At 33.7% G+C, this 26,727-nt stretch overlaps 2 protein-coding genes across 3 annotated transcripts; both read left to right on the top strand.

Moving 5' to 3' along the window:
- Positions 1-289: 289 nt before the first annotated feature.
- LOC143179070 (multiple inositol polyphosphate phosphatase 1) lies at positions 290-3,430 on the top strand. Its single transcript, XM_076378081.1, has 8 exons — positions 290-467; positions 756-890; positions 1,077-1,270; positions 1,399-1,518; positions 1,598-1,742; positions 1,838-2,048; positions 2,148-2,360; positions 2,446-3,430. Exons 1-8 carry the CDS (start codon positions 290-292, stop codon positions 2,591-2,593), a joined length of 1,344 nt encoding a protein of 447 aa, XP_076234196.1. The 3' UTR covers positions 2,594-3,430.
- Positions 3,431-14,539: 11,109 nt separating this feature from the next.
- LOC143179371 (multiple inositol polyphosphate phosphatase 1) lies at positions 14,540-25,062 on the top strand. 2 transcript variants are annotated; one of them, XM_076378573.1, is made up of 10 exons: positions 14,540-14,729; positions 14,884-15,030; positions 17,830-18,012; positions 18,090-18,221; positions 19,135-19,328; positions 19,399-19,509; positions 21,176-21,317; positions 21,393-21,603; positions 21,742-21,951; positions 24,309-25,062. In XM_076378573.1, exons 3-10 carry the CDS (start codon positions 17,838-17,840, stop codon positions 24,538-24,540), a joined length of 1,407 nt encoding a protein of 468 aa, XP_076234688.1. In that variant the 5' UTR covers positions 14,540-14,729; positions 14,884-15,030; positions 17,830-17,837; the 3' UTR covers positions 24,541-25,062. The 2 variants fall into 2 exon arrangements, with proteins under 2 accessions (XP_076234688.1, XP_076234687.1); XM_076378572.1 differs by having other exon boundaries at positions 14,797-15,030.
- Positions 25,063-26,727: the final 1,665 nt, after the last annotated feature.

Below are 26,727 nucleotides of genomic sequence, written 5' to 3'. Positions count from 1 at the left end.
ATTTAATTATTATCACTAAGTAATTATTTAGAAACGTATATTCAATGTTAGTTTATCAGTAAGTATACACATACATATGTATGTATATCACTACATAACATAATTTATCAGACATTAACAGTAACAAAGACTTTTGCAAAACGTGATATTACAAGGACGCGTTCCATAATTATTTCTTTCCTATAGTCATTTTTAATAAAAATAACAAGTTATTACATGGGTTAAATATCTTCCTACATTTCTTCGCCAACAGGTACAACATATGCCGAAAATAAATAAAATCAGGAAAATGTTGGATATAAGAGTCTTTACAATATTAATTATAGTCTGTCTTGAAACTAAATTAGTTTTATGTGATGCTGAAACAAATTATTGTTACTCTGATGACCAACAACCATATATATACGCAAACACTAAAACAGCCTATCAGCTCAACCATGGTCTAATTAAAAATACTAGTGTTCCCAGTAAGTAAGTTTAATTACATTTTACAATTATATTTACATTACCTGTCACAAGTTTGGTACCATTTTTCTAATCAAGGAAAACAAGTACCATGTTAAACACATAATTTAAATAAACATAGACAATTGTCTTGAAATAAAGAACATTCCAATTATTGTTGAAAATCGTAACTTCAAGTTAAAAGCGTCTATTATTTCATATAATAATATTTCAATAAGAATTAACAAGGGATACCAAATTTTTGGCCTTTAAAAATCTTTACTTATAAACACTAAATCTTTTCTCTGCAGACTGTCATCCAGTACAAATATGGATGCTGACAAGGCATGGAACCCGAAATCCAAATGAAAAAGAAATTACAAACATGAAAAAGTATTTACCGGAATTGCAACGTAACATAATTCAAAATTATGAAAAACATGGGAGTGAGTAATTATAGATAATGTACACGATTATATAATCTAGGATTCGAATTGCAATCATCTTCATTCTATTAATGACCGATTACTTTTTTAGAGTCACACGTTTTTATATGATCATATCTCACGCTTCAATCTTTAAAAAAAGTATAAATATCCTTAAAAAGTAGTTTTTATTCTGGTTATTTCTAGGTAGCCGTTTGTGCGAGAAAGATATAGAGAATTTGAAGAGATGGAGGATGAATTCAAGTCTTAATACAGAGAATAAAGAATTTTTAACAGAGCAGGGTATAAACGATTTAACATTTATCGGAAAACGATTTAAAAATTATTTGCCTGAACTTTTCCAGGCTGATTCGAAGGATATACAAGTAGATAGATATTATGTAAGTTATATCTAGGTAATAAAATAACACTTCTATTATAGTTCGACAATACACGAAGGTATTGGTAATATTTAAAAATCGTTTAAATTTAAATACTCAAACACTTTGAAATTCTGACTTTTATATAGTTCAGATCCACAGACACTCAACGAACCATACTTAGTATGAAGTCCTTCATCCGTGGAGCCTTTGGAGATGTAAATATGAACATGAAAGTGGTACCAACCAAGGAAGACACTTTACTAAAAGTATGTAAAAGTGGTAATTAAGAACAAATATGTAGAACAATTTTTAACGTTATTGCATAAAAATATCTTTCTTTGTTAGACTCATAAAATTTGTAAGCGTTGGCGGGAAGAAAATGAACCATCGAAAAATGATGAAGCTTCTACCTTTCTGTCTGGCTCCGAATTTCAGAAACTAATTCACAATGTCAGTCGACGACTTGGCTTCTCAGATGACCTCTCCTTAGGTATAAGATATTATTCAGGAATACGTTTAGACATTATAATTAGGTAATATTATTTTCTGTAGAAGAAACTAATTTAATTAGGTTATTCGTTGCAGATGATGTCGTAACTATGCATTATGCGTGTATTTACGAGAGAGCTTGGCACGTTGATAAATTATCTCCTTGGTGCGCGGCTTTCACTGAGAATGAGTTAGAAGTATTCGAATATAAGGAAGATCTTCATTATTATTATTACAGTAGTTACGGTGACAAACTGCTAAGGAAAATCGGATGCATGCCGTTGCAGGACATGTTTAACCAATTTACGTGAGTCCCTCGTAATTCAAATTTTTGACACATTTTTTCTATAATGCCTGGAAATAATCCCCACATTTTCCTTTAATGATTTTTTCTCGAATATTATAGGAAATTGGAAAATGGAGACTCAAGAGAAGACCTAAAAGGTATTTTTTACTACACCCATAGTTCAATGGTCCAATTACACTTAATGTCAATGGGAATCGCAGAAGATTCAACACCTTTGACAAGTAACAACTTTAACGAAATGAAAAATACAAGAAAGTGGCGTACTTCCCATCTGATACCTTTCGCCGCGAATTTCGCGGCTGTCTTTTACAAGTAATTTTGCAGTTATATTCGTCTTGTATCCTTGAAACTAACTTTCATTAAAATTAATACTTTTATTTGTAATTACTGCTTTCAGGTGCGATTCTTCTAATAAAGTAAGATTTTATTTAAATGAAAGGCCTTTGGACTACAAAGGCTGTCATGAAGGTGTTTGTGATTGGGAATACGTTAAGGAGAAATTGGGATCTGTTGCTTCACAGTGCAATGTAAACTTTTGTATGTAGAAAAAAAAAATTCTTATAAAATATAAGTAATATTTCTTGTAATACATTGTAAAAGTATGTTTACATCTTACCTTTTTCAATTGTTTCACGCGTTAACCATAGTTTGTAACAATTTCTAATAGTTCCAAGTACAGCTTTTTTTATATTAGTTTTTTCATATTATCTGAATAGGTACTGTCACCTAAATTAGAGCGATGAATGACATGTCATATCTTGTGTTAAAGGTTAAACTTCATCTTGGGATACCAAAAATTTAGGATTTTTTGTGTACCTACCGAGAGTATTTGACAAGTAGAATTAAAAAATATCAACTTTAAAACTCAGAGTATTAAAAGTTATACGTCTCTAGAGATATCTATTATATGGCTTATTTTAGCGCTATATTGGCTTTGTTCGTTGTCCGCGGGATTCAGGCGATAAAGAAATTCATGTTTTTACAGTCCATAATCTGTCATTTTGACGATATAACACAAACAATATGTATTAGTTCGTGGCACAGACTTGTCTGTGGCCTGGGCATAGTCCCGACTCCTACCCCATAACCTAGATCACATCTGACCCATACCATAATTCTAGGTTATGTACAGTAAAGATTCATCAATTTCCTGACTAACTGAGCCCCATGAACAATGAAATCAATGTGGCGTTAAAATTAGCAGTGTAGTAGCAGTATAGTAGCAATAATACGCCCCTTTAAAAATGTATAACTATTAGTAGTATGAATACCTAAAGTTAATACTGATATTTTTGAAATCTATGTATCAAATACTATTGATAGCTATAAAAAAGTGTCATAAACTTTTGGTTTTATAAGAGAAAGTTCAACTCATTTAAATTAATAAACGAATTTAATTAATTAAAGTAAACGATAAACGAAATTAGTACACTAATTTTTTTGCAACGTTACTAATTATTGAATTATACTAATTATCCGATTGGGAGATACATGCATGTACATATGTATGAAACGACTGTCTAATTATTATAGACTTCTGTTAATGTTGGCAAGAAAGAAAGAAAAAGAAATGTTGGAGTTATGCAGGGTGTTTCCAAACAAGTGAGACATTTTGGGAGGGTAGGTTCTACCCCCTAGGTGATTGATAAAATAGAGTAACAGCCCAATAACCTTATAGATAGGTATAATCATATAAGTAGATACTAATGAAACTCAAGCCAATTTTAAATAGAAATATTAATATATATATGTATGTATATATTTTGAGTTTGGTCTGGATTAGGATCGTTGGATTCTAAATACAGTAATAATACGATCGAGAGCCGTTTCGTCCACATGAACAAGAGCCGCGACGAGACCCCAGCACGGCTCTCGCTGTAACATTACTGTATACATAGATGAGTGTGACCTTTCTTTCTATAAATCAATTTTTATGTATGTTATAAATAATCGGAATCATGTCGTGTTTGATATTATTTCCTTCGGGAGAGCACAAGGAATTAACTGGTATTATTTGCGTGAAAATCCGTTTGCGAATAAGAAACTTCAATTTTTCCTATTTAAATCCCTAATGCTATCCTTGTTTTTTTATAGCCTCCTTGTTCTCGGGCGTCGAGCTCGTCGCGATGATTCCAAGAATTGGTTTCTCGGAGGCACATATCATACGAGGTAGTGAGGATAGACCGTGGTTCTCGTCCCTGTAGAGTGTAGATGAAACGGCTCTCGTCCATGGAGACGAAACGGCTCTCGTCCGCAACATTACTGTATCTACCTGTATTTATGTACAGGGAAAATTTATTGGCTATAACAAATTTTCTTTTAAATTATTATTTTCAAAGACATGATAGTCAGGTTCACAGGAAAACCATTTCCAGAATTTGGGCCTACTGTTCCTGCAGCAAAGCCTCTCGTATCGGTTTCAAGGGATAATGTATGGCGTGTGACACTTGACGCGCAGGCGAGACTTCCTGCGGTGCTTTCTACTCGAGCAGGTTTTCCGGTGTTGAAAAGCACTAAACTTTCGTATGCAATGTCTCGAAAACCATTTGAAGAAAGATATATAATTTCTATGTCGTTGAATTTGTCTTGAAACGCACTACAAAGTGATTTGACAAAAAGTATATAGTTCTATTTACTACGATTATTATTTTACTAAAATAATAATCTAAAAGATAATTTGTTATAGCCAATAAATTTTCCCCCTTATACCATACAAATGACATGTAAACAGTTTTTTTTTGTGTTTTTTTTTTGTGTTACGCGGGACACCCTGTATGTATACAGGGTGTCCCAAACTAAGTGCGGGAGCCGGAAATGGGAGATTCCTGGGGTGATTCTAAACAACATTTTCCTTTACAAAAATGTCCTCCGAAGCTTTGTTAACAAGTTATTAACGAAAAACCCCGACCAATCAGAGAGCACGAATAGCGAGCGCTCGGCCGACCGGCGACAGGTCACAAGCTACGCGGAGCGTCTGCTACTCACCGTGCTCGAGGCTTGTACAAGAAACTCAAGACCTTTACACGTTATTGCCAAATTTCAACTAAAGTATTGGATGAAAAATTATGAAAAAAATTAGGGACACGTTAACTATCGCGACACATATTGTGGAATTTTTTCAGATTTTTAAATTATTAGCCAAGTTGTAGAAAAAAAAGACACTGTTAGTGTTGATTTCTCATAAACTATTGGACAAAAAATTATGAAAAAAATTAAGGACACCTTAGCTATTGCGACAAATGTTGTGGAATTTTCTCAGATTTTTAAATTAATTAACAAAATTGTAAAACATAAAAAACGAGAGACAAGAAGGATATTGACCAATTTTGTTAAAACTACTGGTGGAAAAATTATAACAAAAAATGCTGCAACATGTTAGCTATCGCGACAAATATTTTGGAATTTCTTCAGATTTTTAAAATAATTAACAAAGTTGTAAAACATAAAAAACGAGGAAGAAGAGTTTCAAAATGCCGATTTAGTAAAGTAATGCTATAGTAAAAAAAATAAAAAGCAATGTTTTCGTAGTTCCTACGAATTATACGTTATTTTACTGTGTATCAAAACATTGAAAACTCACTGTAAAACTCACCCATTCGGAGAGGAATTCACTTGCTGCTTGAACACTTGCTCCATTAGGTCGTTGTGCCGATCCCGAACATTGGGTGATGATGCCCAGGTAGCGCTGATCGCAGGTATCCAAGACCACAAGAAGACACCTTGCATTTACAACACTACGCGGTCACTAACACTGATCACTTCACTAAACGAGCACTTGACCTTTTAATGACCAACAATCGACTATTTTGAAACGTTCTGCGGCATTTCGTAAATAAAACCAAGATGTTACACAGTCCTTCGAGACACAGTCCGAATGCATCGAAAGGACTTCCATGGTAAGCGCGACGCGACCCTCGCGGCCTTCGGTCTCGGGTACGGATGGATCCTTCGAACTTGCAGGGCAATACCTGTGATCATAAACGGCCACATCTGCGAGACACTCGTTACGGCCTTCGCTTTTCCCCATGAATTTGCTTGCGACTTTTTCCATCCGAAGAAGAGACTACCACCTCCACTAGAAAAAGTAACCGAGGAAGATCCAACCTCGTTGGTGTCAACTAACAAATCAAATTCGAGAATTTCGACGAAGCTACACCCCGAGAAGTCGCGCTGGAGGGATGCGAGAGCACGAGGAAAGAGACTTCGGATAAAATCGCCAGTATCGATCGTAATTTCGCCGCCGAACTGTGTAACATCTTGGTTTTATTTACGAAATGCCGCAGAACGTTTCAAAATAGTCGATTGTTGGTCATTAAAAGGTCAAGTGCTCGTTTAGTGAAGTGATCAGTGTTAGTGACCGCGTAGTGTTGTAAATGCAAGGTGTCTTCTTGTGGTCTTGGATACCTGCGATCAGCGCTACCTGGGCATCATCCCCCAATGATCGGGATCGGCATAACGACCTAGTGGAGCAAGTGTTCAAGCAGCAGGTGAATTCCTCTCCGAATGAGTAAGTTTTACCGATAGTAATTACTCGTATTACTAGAGACATATTATTATTAGTCTCAATTTATTTAAACATGTTTTACCTTGGTTCGTCATAATTAAAAAAGTAAAAATCAATGTTTCCGTACTTTTTAAAGATTACAGCAACTAATACGTCCAATTTTCGTTCATTCATTATGAAATAACTATTATTGTACACTTTTCAATGTTTTAATACACAGTAAAATAACGTATAATTCATAGAAACTACGAAAACATTGCTGTTTATTTTTTTTACTATGGCATTACTTTACTAAATCGGCATTTTAAAATTCTTTCTTCTTGTGTTATATTTTTTATAACTTGGATAATTAATTTAAAAATCTGAAAAAATTCTATAATATATGTCTCAATAGTTAACGTGGTCTTAATTTTTTTCATAATTTTTCATCCAATAGTTTAGGAGAAATTGAGCATTGACGTATACATTTTGAGTTTCTTGTACAAGCCTCGAGCACGGTGAATAGCAGACGCTCCGCGTAACTTGTTCCTTGTCGCTGGTCGGCCGAGCGCTCGCTATTCGCGCTCTCTGATTGGTCGGGGTTTTTTGTTAATAACTCGTTAACAAAGCTTCGGAGGATATTTTTGCAAAGGAAAATGTTGTTTAGAATCAGCCCAGGAATCTCCCATTTCCGGCTCCCGCACTTAGTTTGGGACACCCTGTATATAAGTGGTAACGCGCTAGGTTAGGAGCGAGCGATGTGTAACGACCCACGGTCTTCCCTCTCACTCTATCCATTTCTATCTCACTTTATCTATTACATCTCTCTCTACCTATTACTATCTCTCTCTGTCTATTGCCATCTCTCTCTATATTTGTATCCTTCTAATACTTTATTATTATATTACTGCGTATTCTATTATCTTAATACTAATTAATATTCTTGTACCTTATTTTTATATCATATATTATAGGTTCCAATTATATTTTAACATAAACACAACGTATATCGTACGTTTTTATTTACGATTAGAATAAGACCGCCATTAGAAAATAAGACATTACGCATGCGCGAACTCCGTCTAGCGAGTATATAAGGAGCTGCGAAAGCAGCAGGAGACACACTTCTCACTGGCATCAGGTTCCGAACAGACGAAGATCTTGGAGGCAGCTGATATACTCGTCCAGTGAGATCGAGACCGCTCCTCTAGAGGTAGCGACCGTTTTCCAGAGATCAAGGGTATTTGATGCTGCTTTATAGGTTCAGTCTGAAGTAACCTTATGACAGGTGCACTACGACGATTCCTGTGAAGTGCAGTACGGAGGACATCTTGGAGGAAGCTGATATACTAAAAGATCGAGACCGCTCCTTTAGAGGTAGCGACCGTTCTAGCAAATAGTAGTTGATGCTCCTTTAATATAGAGTTCGTGCTCGCCAGAAGCAGACGAATCGCCTGCCAACAAGCGCTAGAAGCCATTCCTAGTCGGACACATTTCTAAGACCGCTCCTGAAGAGTCTTTTCTCCAGGGTTGCGACTGATGTAGAAAAGACAACGAAGGGCTTACGGATGCTTAGGCAATGAAGGCAACGATTATATGTTTCATGGAACCTTGAGACCGCTCTGAGGTTATAGCCACCTATAACTTTGGCAGCGACCAAGGCATACGAGACAAGATCTATTGCAGACACACACGCACAATACACTTCACCGTGTATAGAGGATCCTCTACCGCGAATAGTATAAATAATCACATAACCTAACTCTCGTTCAACGACGTATATATCGTATTTGCATAACCCTTGCGTTATCGAGATAATTGATAGATAATTCTGATCACCTTCAATATAACCTCACATATATATATAATCACACATAATATAATCTCATATTATCTTATGATTTTATTTAACCAGATTAGAATAGTTATAAATGTTGTATTAACGTTAGGATTAGAATAAGTATTATTGAATAAATTATTGTTAAGAAAGATATAAGCCTTGGATTTTAACTCCTTAACCGCACGCCAAACGAACCCCCACCTTTTCGTCCATTGGAAGGCCGCTCTTCCATGGACAACGTAGCATCGTTTTAGGGACGTTACAGATGCGATACGTGATGCGAGCCGAACATGACCGAGTGTTACTCGAAATCGCGACAACTAATCGACGGTATTGAGATATTTCAATTCCCTATGCGTGGCCTAGTGGTGTATCCAAACGCATACAACTGTTTTAAATATACATGTGATCTATTGCATTTGTTTCTTCATTATACATAATCTAACTGTGACATCAGACGTAACGGTAATAAAATGAAGAACGTCAAAATGCACGGATCCTATACCTGTCATCTATGTCTTTACCATTGCTCGAGTTCGGATCCCGCTCAAACCTGCAACTTTTTTTTTTATTCTACAAGTAACTTTAATATACAATTCCAATCTTCATATAAATTTGATTTGAAAAGACTGGTTGTAAAAAAATGAGAAGTGCAACTGTGTTTTATGCCTACCTGTGTGGCTAAAATATAAATTACACTGTTCGACAAATTTTGACTTTTCTTCGATTTTGTAAACGTGTATAAACATTTCTTATAGACTTCGACGTGCTGATTACGAATCTGCAAACCGTTTTCCCCCAGAACGTACAGTTTTTGAAAAAATCAATTTTGAAAAAAATGACAAATTTTTAACTTTGGGATTTTTTTCTGCTTTTACCGTAGTAGTTATTTAGTTGCTCTTTGCACGAAATGATTCTGTGGACTCTCCCGAATAAAATAATATAAATAGTTATTAGATTATAAACATCGAAATAGGTTTAAATAACAATTAAAGTGAAAAGGACACCTAAAACGCACCCATTTTTGCTGATATTTTTCACTTTATTTCAAAAAGTAAGGATCGAGGAGAAAATTTGACTATATCACGCGATAGAGCAAACCTTTCTACTAAGGAAAGCATCAAGCGAATGTCCAAAATTATTTTTTATTTCAATATAGAAATAAAATAGTTCGGCGAAACGCGCGGCGGAGACAGTGGTACTCAATGACAACGGCGCGCGCGGATGACACTTCGCCTACCGCCTGCCGTTCAGCGGTCCCTATACGCATTGACGTCATTGAGTACCACTGTCTCCGCCACGCGTTTCGCCAAACTATTTTATTTTTATATTGAAATAAAAAATAATTTTGGACATTCGCTTGATGCCTTCCTTAGTAGAAAGGTTTGCTCTATCGCGTGGTATAGTCAAATTTTCTTCTAGACCCTTACTTTTTGAAATAAAGTGAAAAATATCAGCAAAAATGGGTGCGTTTTGGGTGTCCTTTTCACTTTAATTGTTATTTAAACCTATTTCGATGTTTATAATCTAATAACTATTTATATTATTTTATTCGGGAGAGTCCACAGAATCATTTCGTGCAAAGAGCAACTAAATAACTACTACGGTAAAAGCAGAAAAAAATCCCAAAGTTGAAAATTTGTCATTTTTTTCAAAATTGATTTTTTCAAAAACTGTACGTTCTGGGAAAAAACGGTTTGCAGATTCGTAATCAGCACGTCGAAATCTATAAGAAATATTTATTCACGTTTACAAAATCAGACCCGTGTTGAACAGTGTTATAGTTTCCACAGTATTTTATAAATAGAGTAACATATGAAACGAAGAATTCTAAAGTTAAAAAACTGAAAAAAATTATGTATGAAATAAAACAGTCACAAATTTGAACCCGCATGATAGCAAAAGACTGGCTCTGTATTCATGTCTTCACGGGCTTCTGTAAATATGTCTGGGCAAATGAAAATATCGCGCGCGATTTGTGCCGTTTGTCGGCAACTTGAACAGGATTTCAAGGGCGAGAGAATAAGGTTCACTTTACATTCGCGATCTCTTTTCACTTTCCGAAGCTGCCTGAAGTGGCCCGAGGCGCCGAGCTCATGTACACACATCTCCTAAGGTGCTGTGTGTAGTGGAGGGGGAAATTTTCAGTAACTCGTATCGTTTCGATTCCACATCGGTAGCCTTTCAAGTTAGGTGCCGCCTGGTTCACAAAAGCCCAACTAAATTTGTCACATTTTTGCTCTGTTTTATCGATAACACAGCCAAAAGCAATACTGTGGTATGGTTTTACGGCCTGACATTTTTCGTCCTTATATGAGAACATTTTGAACTGGGAAAGGGTTCATTCGATAGACAAAAGTACAACGCAGCGCAGTCAAATCGCGATTTCGTTCAAAACACTCTCTAAATTACATAAAAATGCTTAAATTTCTATAGCTGTCAATGATAGATTTTTGCTCTACTTTATAACACTCGTATTTCTAAATATAAATAGAATTTCGTTAAATTGTGTGTTGACTGCGCTGCATTAAACTTTTTTCTTTCGAATGAACCCATTCCCAGCTTGAAATCGTCTCATATAAGGACGAAAAGTGTCAGGCCGTAAACCCCTGATTTTGCCTAATTTTGTAGGTAATGTCACCGCTCTGACATATTTGATCGTACCCCCTTAAGTCTTGTTCAAATTAGTCAAGTTAGTTGAACTCAAGGCATTTGTATTGAAGTAGCCCGATGTCAAATTTATATTGATACAAGTCACGTTAGTTGAATTCAAGTTGTTCGAATTTAAGAGTAACTTAAATTCCAGCTATCAGGCAAAGATAATAAAAATAGCGTCGAAAGAAGTGGTGCATTCTGGTTATTCGGTTATATATTTTTCAAAGAAGACGTGCACTTTTGACAGCTTCCTTGATGTTCACATGTTCGTCGATTTATTTGAAATTTACTGTGTAGGGTACAGTATACACCATGGCATACAGCAATCAATATATGTTTCAATCGTGGATCTAAAATCTAAAGGATGGAACCTTTCCGGTGAAGGGGGAAGTCATAGACGGAACGACGGAGTGATCGCCGCCGCGCCGCCGTTTACCTCTGGGCAATAAGTGGTGCCACCTGGCATATCATGGAGCTACATTAAATTTGAGAATGATTTGCCCAAAGAGTATTAAATCTAATACTCTTTGGATTTGACAAGCCGAATGAAATGAGGTTAAAAACTCGTACGCTGACTCCTTCTAATCCAAGTGTAATCGAAGAAACAATAAAATTAGATAGATATATAAATTTGATTTCTCATTATTCAAGCTTTAGAGATATACTACTCCCTTTTGTAACACGTCAGCTTCACTCTTCGTCAAAAAATCCACTTAATTATCCATCCTTTAGATTCACGGTTTCAATGCAAGGAAAAGTTGAAAAAAAAATTAACTTCGTTTGAAGCTTGAAAGGACATTTCACGTCAAGTAATATAGCCCGTTTACACTGATCATATTGCCCCACATCACTTGCATTCAAGCCACTTGAATTCAAGTAACTTGACTAATCTGAACAAGTCTTTAGAGGAGACAATCAAGGACAAGGGCTTAAATTCTGTGATGTGTTCTTAGATCAATTTTCTGAAGGGATCGTTCCTGACTTTAGTCTGTTCACTATCATTCTTGGAGTATTATAAAAATTGGTAGATTTTAAATATTTTGCGCAAATCATATTCTATGCATTTAGTAGCCAGTCTTTTCTGTTCATTACTACAATCCAAGCTAACAATAACTGTGATTCATTTAACGAAAATCTAAAAGTTTTCCAATGTAAGAAGTTAGGTTTCAAATGAATTTTAACATGAAACATGTTTTGTACAATTTTAAAACAATATAATACTCACTGGAATAAAAACAAATCCGGAACCTTTAGTTTTTATGTTTCAGCAGTGATCAACTACACATTTCGCTTCAATTGACTTCAGTGCGACCAAGATCAAAATGAACGCCACGTAGAAAAGTATGCAACACATATTATGTACGTACATGTGCATAGGTACCTATATACTTACCGTATGTATGTATAGGTACTATACACTCACACCTTTTTTTCGCGCGTGCAACAGTTTTGTACATACTTTTTGGGCACATTCGTCTGTAGCTATACATGGGGAGTTCATAGTCTAGTCACTAGATTGTACACTAAACTTTAGTGTATGATATGGGAGTCTGTGTAAACATCTATATTTTTATGTATTAGTTGCATTCAGTATATAAAATTAAGATTATGATCCACAGTCTAGTAATGATATATGTTCTTTCCACTTTTCTTTATGCGATCGCTTTAATTCTGAGGAAGGTGTACGTTACGTTGATTCCTTGAATGCAGAAATGAATTAACATTTTTTTCATACATTGCAAACATCTTATAGTTTCCATGTGCAAATAGATTAATGAAAATATATGTATATGTGATATTATAGTAGTAGTGTTCGTTGTAATAGTCTGTGTATTTTCAGTAAATGTTATTTGACTTTAATAGAGTACTGATTTCATAGAATGTACCTATGCGAAACAACGAAGCTTAACGACTTTTATGTCAGTGTCACCTGAACTACCGTGACAAATGGTGGTGAGAATGAATCAGACATATAGTAACTATCATTAATATTTGGAAAGTCTGTAAATTGAAGTCATTAAACTAAAATAAAGGTACATATTTTAAAAAAGATTTAGGATTTGGTTACATTCTATTCTTATTTAATAACACGTTTAAATCAATAACATTTAATTCAAGAAATCTATCGTATCATATGTCAACTGATATTAGTATCAGTGTGTCTTTTGACCCTCTGATGAAGCTAGCTGCAATGTTGGCGAAACGTTGGGAAAATAATTTCAAAAGGACACGGCTTACATCCGAAAGCTGCAACAGTGAGAACTGTATGCTGCCGGACCATGAAAGCCTCAAATCCCTGAGTATTTGTGTAATTTAAGGATTTGCACCACTTCGATCATTCTTCTAATAGTTAAACAATGGTATATAACATGTTAATACTACTTTTTCTTTAGGGTACTGTAATATGGCGTTACTATAAAATTTTTAGAAATCTAAATTATACGATTCTTCAAATATTCATGAGAGTCACTGTATGTCTTCAAATTCTTCAGTGGATACTAATTTAATATTCGGGATACTAATCATCTGATAAACGTAAAGAAATTCAACATCACAACGACGTAATATAGTTTGCCATAGACACAAATTTTAAACAGTACAGTATCCAAAAAATATATCAGTATTCATAACCAAAGTTTTCAATTCATTTTATGACACAATTTTAACAATTATTAACTGAAACTTTTATCTAAAACCATTAATAATTCCAAGAAGAATTCCATAGCAAATTTAGTCTAATAATTCCTCTGCAGCTGAGGAAGCAAGATAGTCGATTACGTCATTCAACAAAAATTGCAGTGACGAAGTGTTAGATTTAACGTAATGTCTTGCTATTGCAGCAACGGTGAAATGGCATTGATAACCATTATGTGACGATTAAAATTCTCTAATTCAGTTTTTGGAATCAGAAAAAATATAGCCTTTTATAAAACTTGCCTTAGAAATATCATTTATTTTATTGACGTTGATTTTAGTAAGGTTAGTACCTAATAATAAATTTACCTACTAATACAAGCTTTGTTTAATCTTGTTTCTATAAAACTTGTCTTTGAACAATAATTATTTATTCGCAAACAAATATTTTTTTTAAAATATTCTAAAATATTATCTAAACAAATTTCACTCTATTATCAGTCGATTTTCGACATTCAGAATAATTTATCAACTCGTAAGATTAATTCTCATAATGTTATTAATACACAAGGAACCTTAGGTCCAAATATTTTTGTCGACCAATGAAAGGAATTATATTCTAACGAGCTATGCTAATGCAACTTAGGGGTTTTGTTCCACCTGCCCCTTATCGATCGTATATACCCGAGGTAACGAACCTTCACGATTTTATGGTACTCACGAAACAGTATGCTGCAGCGGCGAAGGATCAAAGGCTACAATCCGTAATGCACTATTCAAGGGAACTCTATAGAAGTATACGACTTTTACACCGAATATATGTATACTCCAGCAGCAACGAAGCTCGACGACCTTACGGCAGTGCCACATGAGCTGCCGCCTCGAAAGGTGGTCACGATCGGCGGACAGTAGTTGTATTTCACGCTCTTTTTCACGTTTCACTTGTACTTTAAAAAGTGACCCATTAGTGTTGGTGATTGACAGTTTTGTGAATTGTCAAAGTCCCTAACTAAATTCTTAAAGTCGTGAACTAATTGGTACCATTACGGCTTGGACTTGGAGTAAATCAGTAAATATCTATCGTGAATAGAATTTGAACCAAAGTTCCTCGATTCAAGTTAATTCACTTAATTCAGATTCTTTTTCATGCGGTGTTCATTTCAAGGAGAATGTAATTAAAAGATGGTTTGTGTTGGTCTTGCTAAGACTGGTTTATTTTGAAGGAGACAGAGGAGGCACTCAACCGATCGAGAAAAGTGAAAACCGTTATTCTCACTCGTATTCTCAGCGTACAATTTTTCCAGAGGCCTGAGCTCGATCTAACGAATCTAAACAGAGCGTGAAGTTAAACATCAGATATTTTAATTACGGTAATTTTTGAATGAAAGTGAAATGCTGTAGTTTTTGTTGACCACTGTTTTAAATTAAAACCTTACTTGTACTTTCAGATATTTCACCCGTCACTTTCCCTTTTAGCGTATTGATTAGTTTCTATTGACATGTACATCAAGTCCAATCACCTACAACGTTACCTTTTTTTTAAAGTTGAATAATTTGGTAAATCATTTTGAAGAATGTTTAAGCAATTCAAACTTTTTTTCTAAATTTGAGGAATATGGTTTTCTTAGCATATTGGCTTTCGTTGAAAGTTAATAGAATAAAGATGTTTGTACTAAATTGTCAATTTGTTAGCGTTAGCTAGCAATATGTAAGAAAGATATAGTTGCTGGAGAAGGCGTTGTACGGTCATCCAATTGCAATTTCATTTAAATGAATAAACTCGTCTGTAAGTAATTAAATCATTGAATGGCAACAGTCAAGATCGCCAAGCGTGACGTCTACGTCCTACTTTTGTTTCCAATTATCAAGTACAAGTTACTCTTCACCGTCCTTTATTGCATAATTCTAAACTTTTCGCATTCTCTGCTAGAGTGAAAAAACTTAGTAATATTAAAAACTGATAAATACTGATTTATCTTCAATACTTGGTTAACATTCTTCAATTATTCTTATTATTATAAATTCCATCTTTATAAAACGATTTACTTTCATAATAAAACAGTCGCAAAACAATATGACTTTTCAAGTGACAGGATATTATACTATATCTCGAAGTTAATTTAGCTAACTTTTTATAATACTTGAATGTCAAAAATCATATATAAAATCGGTAGATACTTAAAAGTATAACTTAAAATTATTTTTGAGAAATGATCATTTTCTTTAAGCATTAATAGATTTATGTAATTTAGAATTGTTCAATGTTTACGAGAAGATCGGATCGGTACCAAGCTTAGACGGCACTTGACACTTGCGGACACGAGACATTAACAATAAGTAGGCCAAGTAGACTTATTAGACTGAAAGAAGGCTTCGCTAATCTAGATACTGCCTGTTATGTTATGCTCAGAGATACTTGGGTTGTTCTTTTAACAATATGCCGCCTTCACAAGCTCTTAATTCTTGTACATTTCACTTAAAAATATTCCATAGCATTAATCCGTTATATATAAACGTTTAAATTCATAGTGTAACCACTTAACAATATGACAGTATTTTCCGTTTATGTTTCTATAATTCTTTTATATTACAATTTTTAAACGTTTTATTCTTTTGTGAAAAAATCAAGTATTTAAGGCTCAATGAAGTCGAATACGTATAAAAATTATGAAACCTCATTAATACTTATCTACAGATTCCGGATATTTATGTATTTATATGAAGTTTAAATATGTGAAGAAGGACAAAATGCACATGTTTATAGAAATATACAAAATATTCAATCTAAAGAAATAATTCTTATGTTCAGAGAGTAGAGCAAATCTTTATTTGTGCTTCGTTCCTTTAATTTTAGTTAGACTTATACTATACAATTTCACAGTGATCAACTTCGATACATTTTTTGCCTGATACACAGTGTACTGTAAACTGACCTATCAGTAGTGTTAAGCTGGTTAATCAGTCTTGATAAAAAAAATATTTAAATCTGGTCTGAAAACTAATCACGTCACGCAGTCTAGGACTTTAAAAAAAACTATTTCTCACTATTATGCATGAGCATATCTTAACTTTCACGTTCATGTGTGTATTATACACCTATCCTTAACACGTTTCCGTCCACGTCCGAAACTCTGCAAGTTGCTGTCCACGCGGCATCGCGTGAGTCACTTGTGTTCAGTTAACAGCGAGCTGCATAGCTGGCAGTTTTCTAGATGGAGCGTCAGTTTCATCTCGGCAAGGAACATGTTAACCTTGATGCATCAATTACATCCGCGGATTTTCTTTCATCTCGTCTCTTTTCGTGTTGAAAAACAGACATCATACTATTTATTGTTTCTTTAAAGAGTGTTTAAGCTTAATTAAATGAATCTACACATATAATATTTTAACAACTACGTAGAATTTAAATTATGTGTAGATATGTATTTGCAACTGTAAAATGGACTTATATCACTCTAGTTTAAGTGTATTTATTTTAAAAACTTTTGGTATAACAATTGAACTACGATGTATATACTTCCTAGATTTAATCGTGGTTCAGTGACTTCAAGCAATCGATAGTCTATTAGATGTTAATTCAGGTACTTGTTACTTACTGTCACAAGACTTGGTTTATGTATTACGTAAGTTTCAAGGGTAATAAATTCTTCGTTTTTTCTTCATTTAGCTATGAAAAAATAAGAAATGAGTAAATATCCTTCCGGTTACATAAAGCAGCTTCAGGCGGTTGCAATTTAGAACGCCCGTAGCAAAGTAGTACATGATATCAGCACAAGCAAAATGTTGATTTATTGTCTGTTGTGCTCGGTGGAAGTGTTTTACATACTCGCAAAGATATGATAGAAATTTCATTTATTAATAAGTGGGAGTCCAAATTACTTTATGATTTTCGGCAAACTTGAAACCAACAAGTTGAAGAAAAATTTCTTTTTAGTTGTCATCATTTTAAGCGATACATTATGTATGAAAACAAAAATTAATTTTCATTCTGACTAATGAGAGTCTAGGATGAGTAATAAGCTCTGTTAAATAATAAATAAATTTTACTTGATACTACAATTTCTATTTTAATATTTGACAAGACAGCTTTACACAGTTGCCTTCAACAATGATTCCTAATTGTTAAATTGAACATTTCTTGTATCTAGAAGTTTAATTTCAAATTTCAGATCAAACAATGGCTCTCAAACTGAAAGTATCAGTTTTATTCCTGACACTTTTAGTAAATATTGTTTATACTCGCGAAGTTGATTACTGTTTCGCGGATGAAAGTGATCCGTATTTGTACTTTGCCACGAAAACTGCCTACCAATTCGTCCATGCTGGCAAAACTCGATTTCAAGATGTACCTAGTAAGTACAGTAAACAAGAAACTGGTTAATGAACAACAAATTCGAACTTTAATATTATTTCCGAATTTGTTTTGCAGACTGTCAAGCAGAACAAATTTGGATGCTAGCAACTCATGGGACACGCTGTCCATTACCAGAAGAGATCACCGAAATGGTCGCTCTGACAGAAATTCAAAGTCAAATAGTGAACAACCACGAATCTCGAGGCAGTAAGTAGTTTTAATAGTTACCAGCGTTCACGTATCTGAAAATTTATAAATTTATGCGTCAATCACAAGGGAAGTAAATTTATATTTCGAACTTCTTGAATGTAGGTGTACTAATTTCACCAGTATTTTCAAATTTGTTACCCATACGTAATTTATAAAGTATAAATTAGAATTTCTAACCAAGAAACTTTGATGTACAGCGGTTCAACCAAAAATTTACAATGTGTTAGTAAGTTTCAGACATTTTTGTTGGAAATAACATAGTTTATTTTACTTTTATTCAATAGATATATTTTATAATTTATAAACTAGTAATTTTATTATTAATATAAATTATTACTGAACTTATTATGAGCTATATTTAAAATCGTAGTTTATTTTTGTTTTATTTTTTGTGTGATCGGTTATTTGGCTTAGATGGTGTACACCCTGCATGTATGATTTTGTCAGTAGTAACGCTTTACTATTGTCGTTCTGAGATATTAATTTATTCCAGGCATCAGGTAAGATCCTAAAATGTATATGGTACTTAAAAAATTCAATAAATCGATATTTACAAAAATTATATATATAAGCATAGTGAAATTGTGTAGGTAGACTTGTCTTAAAATTAGTTTCACTGTTTATTGCAAAGACTTAATAAATATTCTTCTTCAAACGAGGAGCAAGTATATCAGTTGGTCGCTAATTCAGGTCATTGACGCTTTTCGAATCGATCTTTGCATGCGTCGTTTTGTGTAACGATCAATAGTTACGTGAAACAGCGGTTTACTTTAGATTTATCGATCCTTGACTGAAACGTGTCAGTTCAAAGAACTAGAACATGCCTATGCCCGATCGGGCAGTATCCTCAGCAGAATATCACTCCTGTCGCAATGAATTCTATGTCCTTCGTAAATTGTCTCTGTTACAGACGGTCACTTGTGCGAGAGGGATTTAGAAAACTTGAAAAGATGGAAGCCGGATGCGTATCTCGCGATGGAGAGAGCAGAAGTTTTGACACCACAAGGTGTCGAAGATATGAAATTGCTTGCCAGACGATTGCAAAGCAATTTTCCTCAGCTTTTACAGGCGAGCAGCGAGAATATGACGCCAGAAAATTATATGGTACTTGCAACGACTTCAATTACGACAGGAAGTAATTGTGATTTTATTGTAATAGTTACATTCGGTTTAGTTTAAGACTACTGATGCTAGTGACAGCATGAGGGCGTTCATGGAGGGACTGTTTGGGGACAGAAATGCTGTAGAAGCGCAAGAAGTTTCTGTTAATGACACTTTACTCGCTGTGAGTATGTTGAATCGTATTATTTTTAAAAGTTAGAAACACAATTTTTAGAGATTATAACTCTAACTTTCACAGCCTGACATCATACAGTGCTCACTGTTGAAGTTTTTAGGTGTAATCCGTGACCTTGTGGAATTATTTTTTCAACGTTTTGCAAGCATTGCACCTAGCTTCATCAGAGGGTCAAAAGACACACTGATATGTAACTGTTGCAGTATCTGATACTGTATCAGATTGTCTTTTGATCCTTTGATGAAGCTAGCTGCAATGCTTACAAAACGTTGGGAAAATAATTGCACAAAAACACGGCTTACACCCGAAAGCCTCAACAGTGAAAACTATATAATTTTTAGTTTTTATATATATCTATAATTATTGAGATCGTTAAGAATTATATTTATTTCAAGAAATAAAGACTGTCTAGTTAGGAAAATTATAATATATGCATTGAAATCTCCAGAATCAAGATCCAATTAGTCAAATATAAAACGTAACATAATTGAATTAAGTAACGAAAATCTCAAATAATATAGCATTTTAATAGAATATATTTCAATAAAATTAAGTTCAATACAAAAAATTCCTTTGGTAAGTTTGCCATGTTTACTACGTTTTGAAAAAATTAAAAATTTAGAGCAATAGAATTTTACATTCACATATATATACATATTGATTCCTCGCTATTCGCTATTCACTATCTCATATTTTATAATTGCTAATATAAAAAGGAGATAATACAGAAGCTCTGTCAATAGAAAATAGAATCATAGTAAATCGTTTCCTTGTATTCCCCTAATTTTCTCTTAGATTTCATTAGCATTAACCAGGAAAGATATATCTATTAAATAAAAACTGTAGGTAGTAATTAGTGAGTATATATGTTCATTTGCTGCAACAATGACATAATTTAAAAATTTGTTCTTATTCTATATTAACTAATATCTAAGAAAAAGATCGGTTTTTGCATTAAATGTTATTTCATTTCCTTAAAAATTATTATTTTGGAGTTATGTCATTGTTACAGTAAATGGGGCGGTATCTTTGATAAAAACAAAAGTGAGTTAATTATCGCATTGCTTATTTGTTGAAACAATGACATAGCTAAAAGATTATCTGTTGTTGAGTTATTAATATAAAATGAACGATATCATCCCGTTTCCATGAAAATCATGATTTTCTATGAATATTCACATATACAAATTTCAATTTTAGTTTATTACGGATGCGTGTCCGCGGACAATCGCCGAAAAGTATTAAAAGCTGAATACTTTCGTCCGCAAAGAGTTAACACGTTGACTACCATAGTTTTTTACTTTTTTAGATTTTTTCGTTTACAAATGCAAATATTATAAGTGTTAAGAATATTTCACAATTCAAATACATTCGTAATTATTACAAGAATGTTAACCCTTAAGATACCACAATGGCCTCACTCAGAGACTCCAATATCATTTCTTTAACACGAACGAATTGAAGCTTTTAATATTTCGGCTTTTTGAGTTCCAATTCTTGACAATCTATATTTGAACTCTAAGTAACCCTACCTTGGTATGATAAGACTTAAATGGATATTATGAGCTGTAAGTTAAGGACACTGGTGATTGCGATGGTAGTTGTATTATATTTGCTTTTACACACCACTATACTTCTTATATTATACTTGCAGGCTTACAGGACCTGCAACGTATGGGATCACGAATATAACATTACGATGGAAGAAGTGGAAGAATTCGAGAAGGGTTCAGAGTTCCAGGACCTCATACAGAACGTCAGTCGGCGACTCGGTTTCCTGTATAATATTTCCAAACGTTAGTTTCCTTTGTACTGCGAGTATCTAACTTTCCATTCATTTCAAAGTCTCCACTAGATACACGATTTTTTAGGATCGATCTTAACGATGTACGACATGTGCCGTTACGAAAAGGCTTGGACAGTGACGAAACTTTCGCCTTGGTGTGCCATTTTCAGTAAAGAGGAGCTTCGCGTGTTGGAGTATCGCGAGGATCTCCACTATTATTACAAAGCCGGATATGGACGTGAAATCAATGCACAGCTAGGATGTACGCTATTGCAAGACATGATGAATCACTTTTGGTAATTTTAGTTTTTGTATTTTAAGTGAAAGTGTCTGATATTTTTTCGCATTGTGCAATGGACTTATGTAATATTTATATTTTGCTATAATTTCTGTGCTATTGAAAGTGTGAATGATTTTGTACTATGCAATTCTAGGAAAGTGCAGCAGGATAAAGATTCGAAGGAACCGAAGGGATTGTTCTATTTCAGTGACATTATAAGTTTACAGAATCTCTTGACCACGTTGAATATAAACAAAGATCATGTGTTATTGACAGCTTCTAACTATAGAGACGTGGCAAAACGTCAGTGGAGAACGTCCTTTGCCTCGTCTATCGCTGCCAACCTGGTCGCAGTATTTTACAAGTAAGAAATTGATTTTCAACGGTATTTTGAAAACATTAACATGAAGTACATTGTATACCGGATATGGGTACAGAAAAAATTAAGTGTGGTCCAATTCTTAGTAATACTACGATATTCAAAGGGAAAAATAATGTAACTTCTATAATTACATGTACCAAGATGGGAACATGAGATGGGAAATAGAGAAGAGAAATGAAATTGTAATTTCATTGTAGAACTTTAAAATGAAAATTCACAAACGAGAAAATGCAGTGTAATTTATATTGCCCACTTGGTGCAATAGTAACATATTTCAAAAGTTATGATTTTTTGGAAAAAGACATAATATTAATGCAAAAATCGTTCTTTTTATCTCAAAAAGAGCAAATTTTTTAGTTATATCATTGTTGCAGCAAATAAGCAATATAAGGTAGATAATTCCAATTTCGGCAGCGTTTTTAAATTTGTCACCCATGAGAATTTCATTAAATCATAAATACAATCGTAAAATAACATTAGTGTAAGATTTCTAAAGAGAATGAACTTCATTCTACAACGTTACAACCAAAAATTACAACATGCTGGTGAATAATAGACATTTTTCTAAGACGCGACATAATCGCGTAAAGGATTGAAAATGACTTACATAAAGCTCTGTGTAGACAAGTAAGACTTGTCTTGTTTCCTTAGGATAGATAATCTGATCAGTGTAACTAGTAAACTCTGAAAAAGAATTCTCTTAGATCAAGTTAGCAACCCTTTTCGCTACGGTATGCAGCCTTTTACTAGTTTGTTCTAAACTGTAATTAAAAATCTTTTTTATGAATAGTAATTTATTGTAGGTATAAAATAAGACTTTATGCTTTATGAACCATTCAATAACTTCACTACATATGTATTTAGAAATATTATATAACGTTTTAAACATTAATACAAGGATGGTATTCGGTCTCGCAACCGAATTTTTTTGTGGGTTCGGAAATTTACTTATTTTAATACCGAATCAAATAAAAGCTACGGATAAAATACGGTCAAGTAGCTAAATTAAAACCGAAATAAATTTTTGGTACTATTTCTGCTCTTATTAACACGTTCATGACGGACTCGATGTACACATCGAGAGGACTACTAGGACCTCGAAAAAGTTTTGATTCGGTCCGTCTCAGAGTGGAAGACCAAAGTCCGACCCTTTGATGGAAGACGATATTTCCTCCACTTTCAACGAGTCTATATTATAGTATGGACGTTTCAGTTGCAAATAATTATAGATGATTGCTGGAGGACCTAAAAACAATACCACCGCGAAAACATTGCGGCGAAAATATCATATTTGTATTTATGATCTCTCGATAGATATGCATGCTTTGAGAATAGAATCTATCAACATAAACAAATCGTAATAGGGTCACTTCAGTCAGTTCGTCAAATCGAACACTTTTCGGAGTAGCATCGCGGATCTTGTTCAAGTTTTAATATATTGTAGTCTTTAGTGATATTTAAACGTATCTAAACGGGGTTTTAAAATTTTTAAAGTTATGAATTTTGCAGCTGCTTGAAATAGAATGCAAACTTTTTTTTTAAAGATTCATTTAATTTAGAAATTTAATTTAGTTATCTTTTAAGAGACTAGTTAAAAAATCGAAAAATATTTCGGCTTTTAAAATGAGACCCCTCTGTAAAACCAGTAAATAAGATTTTTAAGACAGCATGATAAAGAAATGCCGAATTAAATATGGTCTATTTGAAAATGTATACTAAAATCAAAATTAATATCGGTTTCGGGACCAAATACCATCCCTGTATTAGCATGGCGAAATTAGAGCCACCTGCTTTACATACATTTATGGTACTAGTGATAAAACCAGTTAATTTAGTTTTAATAAACAGTTCCCGAATAATAAATAACCTGATTATTCCACCATTTTAATAAATATTACTACTATTGTATAATAATCTTTACCGTATAGTTATATTAATATACTAAGAAAACATTGTCATTTGCTTGAATTTAATAGTTACCATTCAACTCAAACTAATTAATCTTCACACTTTAATTGGCTTTGGTTTTATAAAAAAAAACTAAAATTTGCTCTTTGGAGTATTTTCACTTACAGAGTCATCAAAAAACTCTTTCGTTCTTAATAGGAATTTTTACGCATTTACTGACACTTCAAAATACCCATCACATAGTTTCTTCGAAAATATTTTTTAAGCATAGGTCTGTTATTTGCTTTTTCGACTTTCCATGCTACCAATCGTGAGCTATGAAAGAAAACATAGCAACACGATTTGAAGAACGTGGATTCTATCTAATATCGCAAACGTGTGAGTCAAATGGACAACAGTTGGTTGCAAAAGGCTTCTATTTCTTTTCACAGATGTAACGGCGACAGTCAACCACATAAAGTCATGTTTTACTTGGCCGAGAAGCTAGTTCTCCTGGACGGATGTGACGTAGGACTCTGCGATTGGGAATACTTTAAGCAAAAATTCAGCCCGGTTATCCGTGGTTGCAATCTTAACACTTGCTGGAACGAAAACGGAACTGTCATCTTAGTCCCAAATTTACTTCTTCTTTTCCTTATTTCTCTAGTCTTTTTTAAAAAATAAAAAACAAAAAAGTAGAGAACATATGCGTTCAATCGTCGATACTCGTGATTCGCAGACGATGCATAATAAGTTCGACATTATAAGATAAAATACAATTTTCTAACGTACAAGATGACGCCTTGCGAATAATCCTGTGCTTTCGAATCACCAAATATGTATATTTAGTATCTGCTCTATACATAATTTATATGCATTTATTACTGTTTAACGTCATCTTCATTTGTTTATACCTCACATGTTCGCATAAGTTGTATATTATTTATAGTGTCTCCTTTCTGTTCTTTATCCGTCCGATTCGTAGCAATTGCACAACAATACGCAATACACAAGTGCACACAAATGCTTTAAATCTTCCTTTTGACTCTTTTAAATATTGCGAATCGAAGGAAACACATTCTTGTACGCTTAATTAGTGTAAGGCCTTGGATGTTAATGTACTATTCCGTTTATAATATCATGTGTTTTGATTCTTATATGTAACGTGACATTTCCTTTTTAAATAAAACTTTATTGCGAAGGAAAGATTCGGAGTTATTTCATTGAATGAGAAATTTACTGCATAGAACATAGAAAATTACAGAATTTATTAGAAATTAAACATTTATTAGAGATTTAGGTCTTGTTTATTATTTAGATAGAAGTGTTGTAAATGAGTATAAATTTATAGAAATTATATTAAATAAAAGAAAAATATAAGAATTAATTGCAGAATATTTTTCAATGTCAATTTCCAGATTAAGACATATATTCTCTTTATCTTGTAAAATAGACGACCTTGGGCAGTTTTATATAGACAGCAAATAATTACAAACTACAAGGGTATTAATCAACGTAATAGAGTCATGGAATATGAAGGTTTAACATTGCAGTGGTTAATAAAATTATCATAATTGAAGGGGTAATGCATCGTCAAGGATTGTCTGAAAGATTCTAGGCTATAGACAATAAAATTTGTATTGAATGTGCAAATTATCAATAAATGGAAGACTGTCAATTAGAGTCAATTGAACGCTCCGCCTGCGTATAGTTTGCAGGTGAAATCTGTTAATAAAAGAATCCTTCAGCGGTACTTTGATCATTTCAAGGTAAATACGTACACACAAGCAAATTCTTGGTAAAGTGCTTACGTGATTTCTCTTTTCTTGCACACTAGATGAAACACTTAAAATTACAATTTTGACATGCGTCTATGTTGTCAAACTTGTACAATTTTAATTACAGTAAAATTTACTACTGGCAATGTAGTATTGTACAGGATATAACATATATATATATATTGAAATATTTTAAGGTATGATAGGGTACCCCAATTAGAGAACAAAATGTCCCGTAACATAATGTCCGATCTGCTTTCGTTTAGCAACAATAATGCCTTGAAGTTAGCACCATGTTCTGAAACAAAGAGTAACTTATGCATATCGCTGATACAAACACATTGAAAGAGTCCGTTCACCTATTGTCTGTATTTCGAAAGAGGATCCTTGGTGGCCGGGCCTCTAACTTATGATGTTGCCGTTTTCCTGATTTATGAGGGGTATGTATCTCTAAAGGTTGAATCATGAGAAATCAAACTGTATGTGTTTAATTTTATTGTTTCTTCTATTACACTAGGATTAGAAGGGGACAGCGTACGAGTTTTTAACCTCGTTTCATTTGGCCTCTCAAATCATTGCTAAATTTAAAATAGCTCCATGATATGCCATAGGCGGCACTATTTATCGCCCACAGACAAATGGCCTTCCTCCCTCTCACGTGGTATTTCTATTACGCGGCACGCGCCCTTCTGAATGGGTGCTAACCAATTACTTACGACTTCTTAGTTGTGGGACCTGACCTATTCTCTGTTTTTGTCTGGCGTCTATCATTTTCTCTTTTCCACAAGCACCGCCAACGTCCTTTCTATAGCTGCTGAGAAAAGTGTTGAATTCTACTGATAATTTAGGAAGGCTCGTACCGTAAGGAATAAACGGTAAACAACTCGAAGAATGTCTTTTCATGAGGCAGTTCGAGTTATGCTATTCTGCGCAATGGAAATACATATACTGCAAATATTTGTATGTAACAGTCACTTAAATAATGTAGAAGAATTAAATTAATATAGATAACACGCTGTTAGTGGTTTGGTATGTTGTTTCAAAAATGAAAAAGAAACTATAGGTAATGTATAGCAAATAACAAGATAATATG

Source organism: Calliopsis andreniformis, chromosome 5 (genome assembly GCF_051401765.1).
Source record: "Calliopsis andreniformis isolate RMS-2024a chromosome 5, iyCalAndr_principal, whole genome shotgun sequence".
Taxonomy (NCBI): Eukaryota; Metazoa; Arthropoda; class Insecta; order Hymenoptera; family Andrenidae; genus Calliopsis; species Calliopsis andreniformis.
The sequence above is the reverse complement of the archived record's forward strand: the minus strand, read 5'-3'. Positions and strand labels throughout refer to the sequence as shown.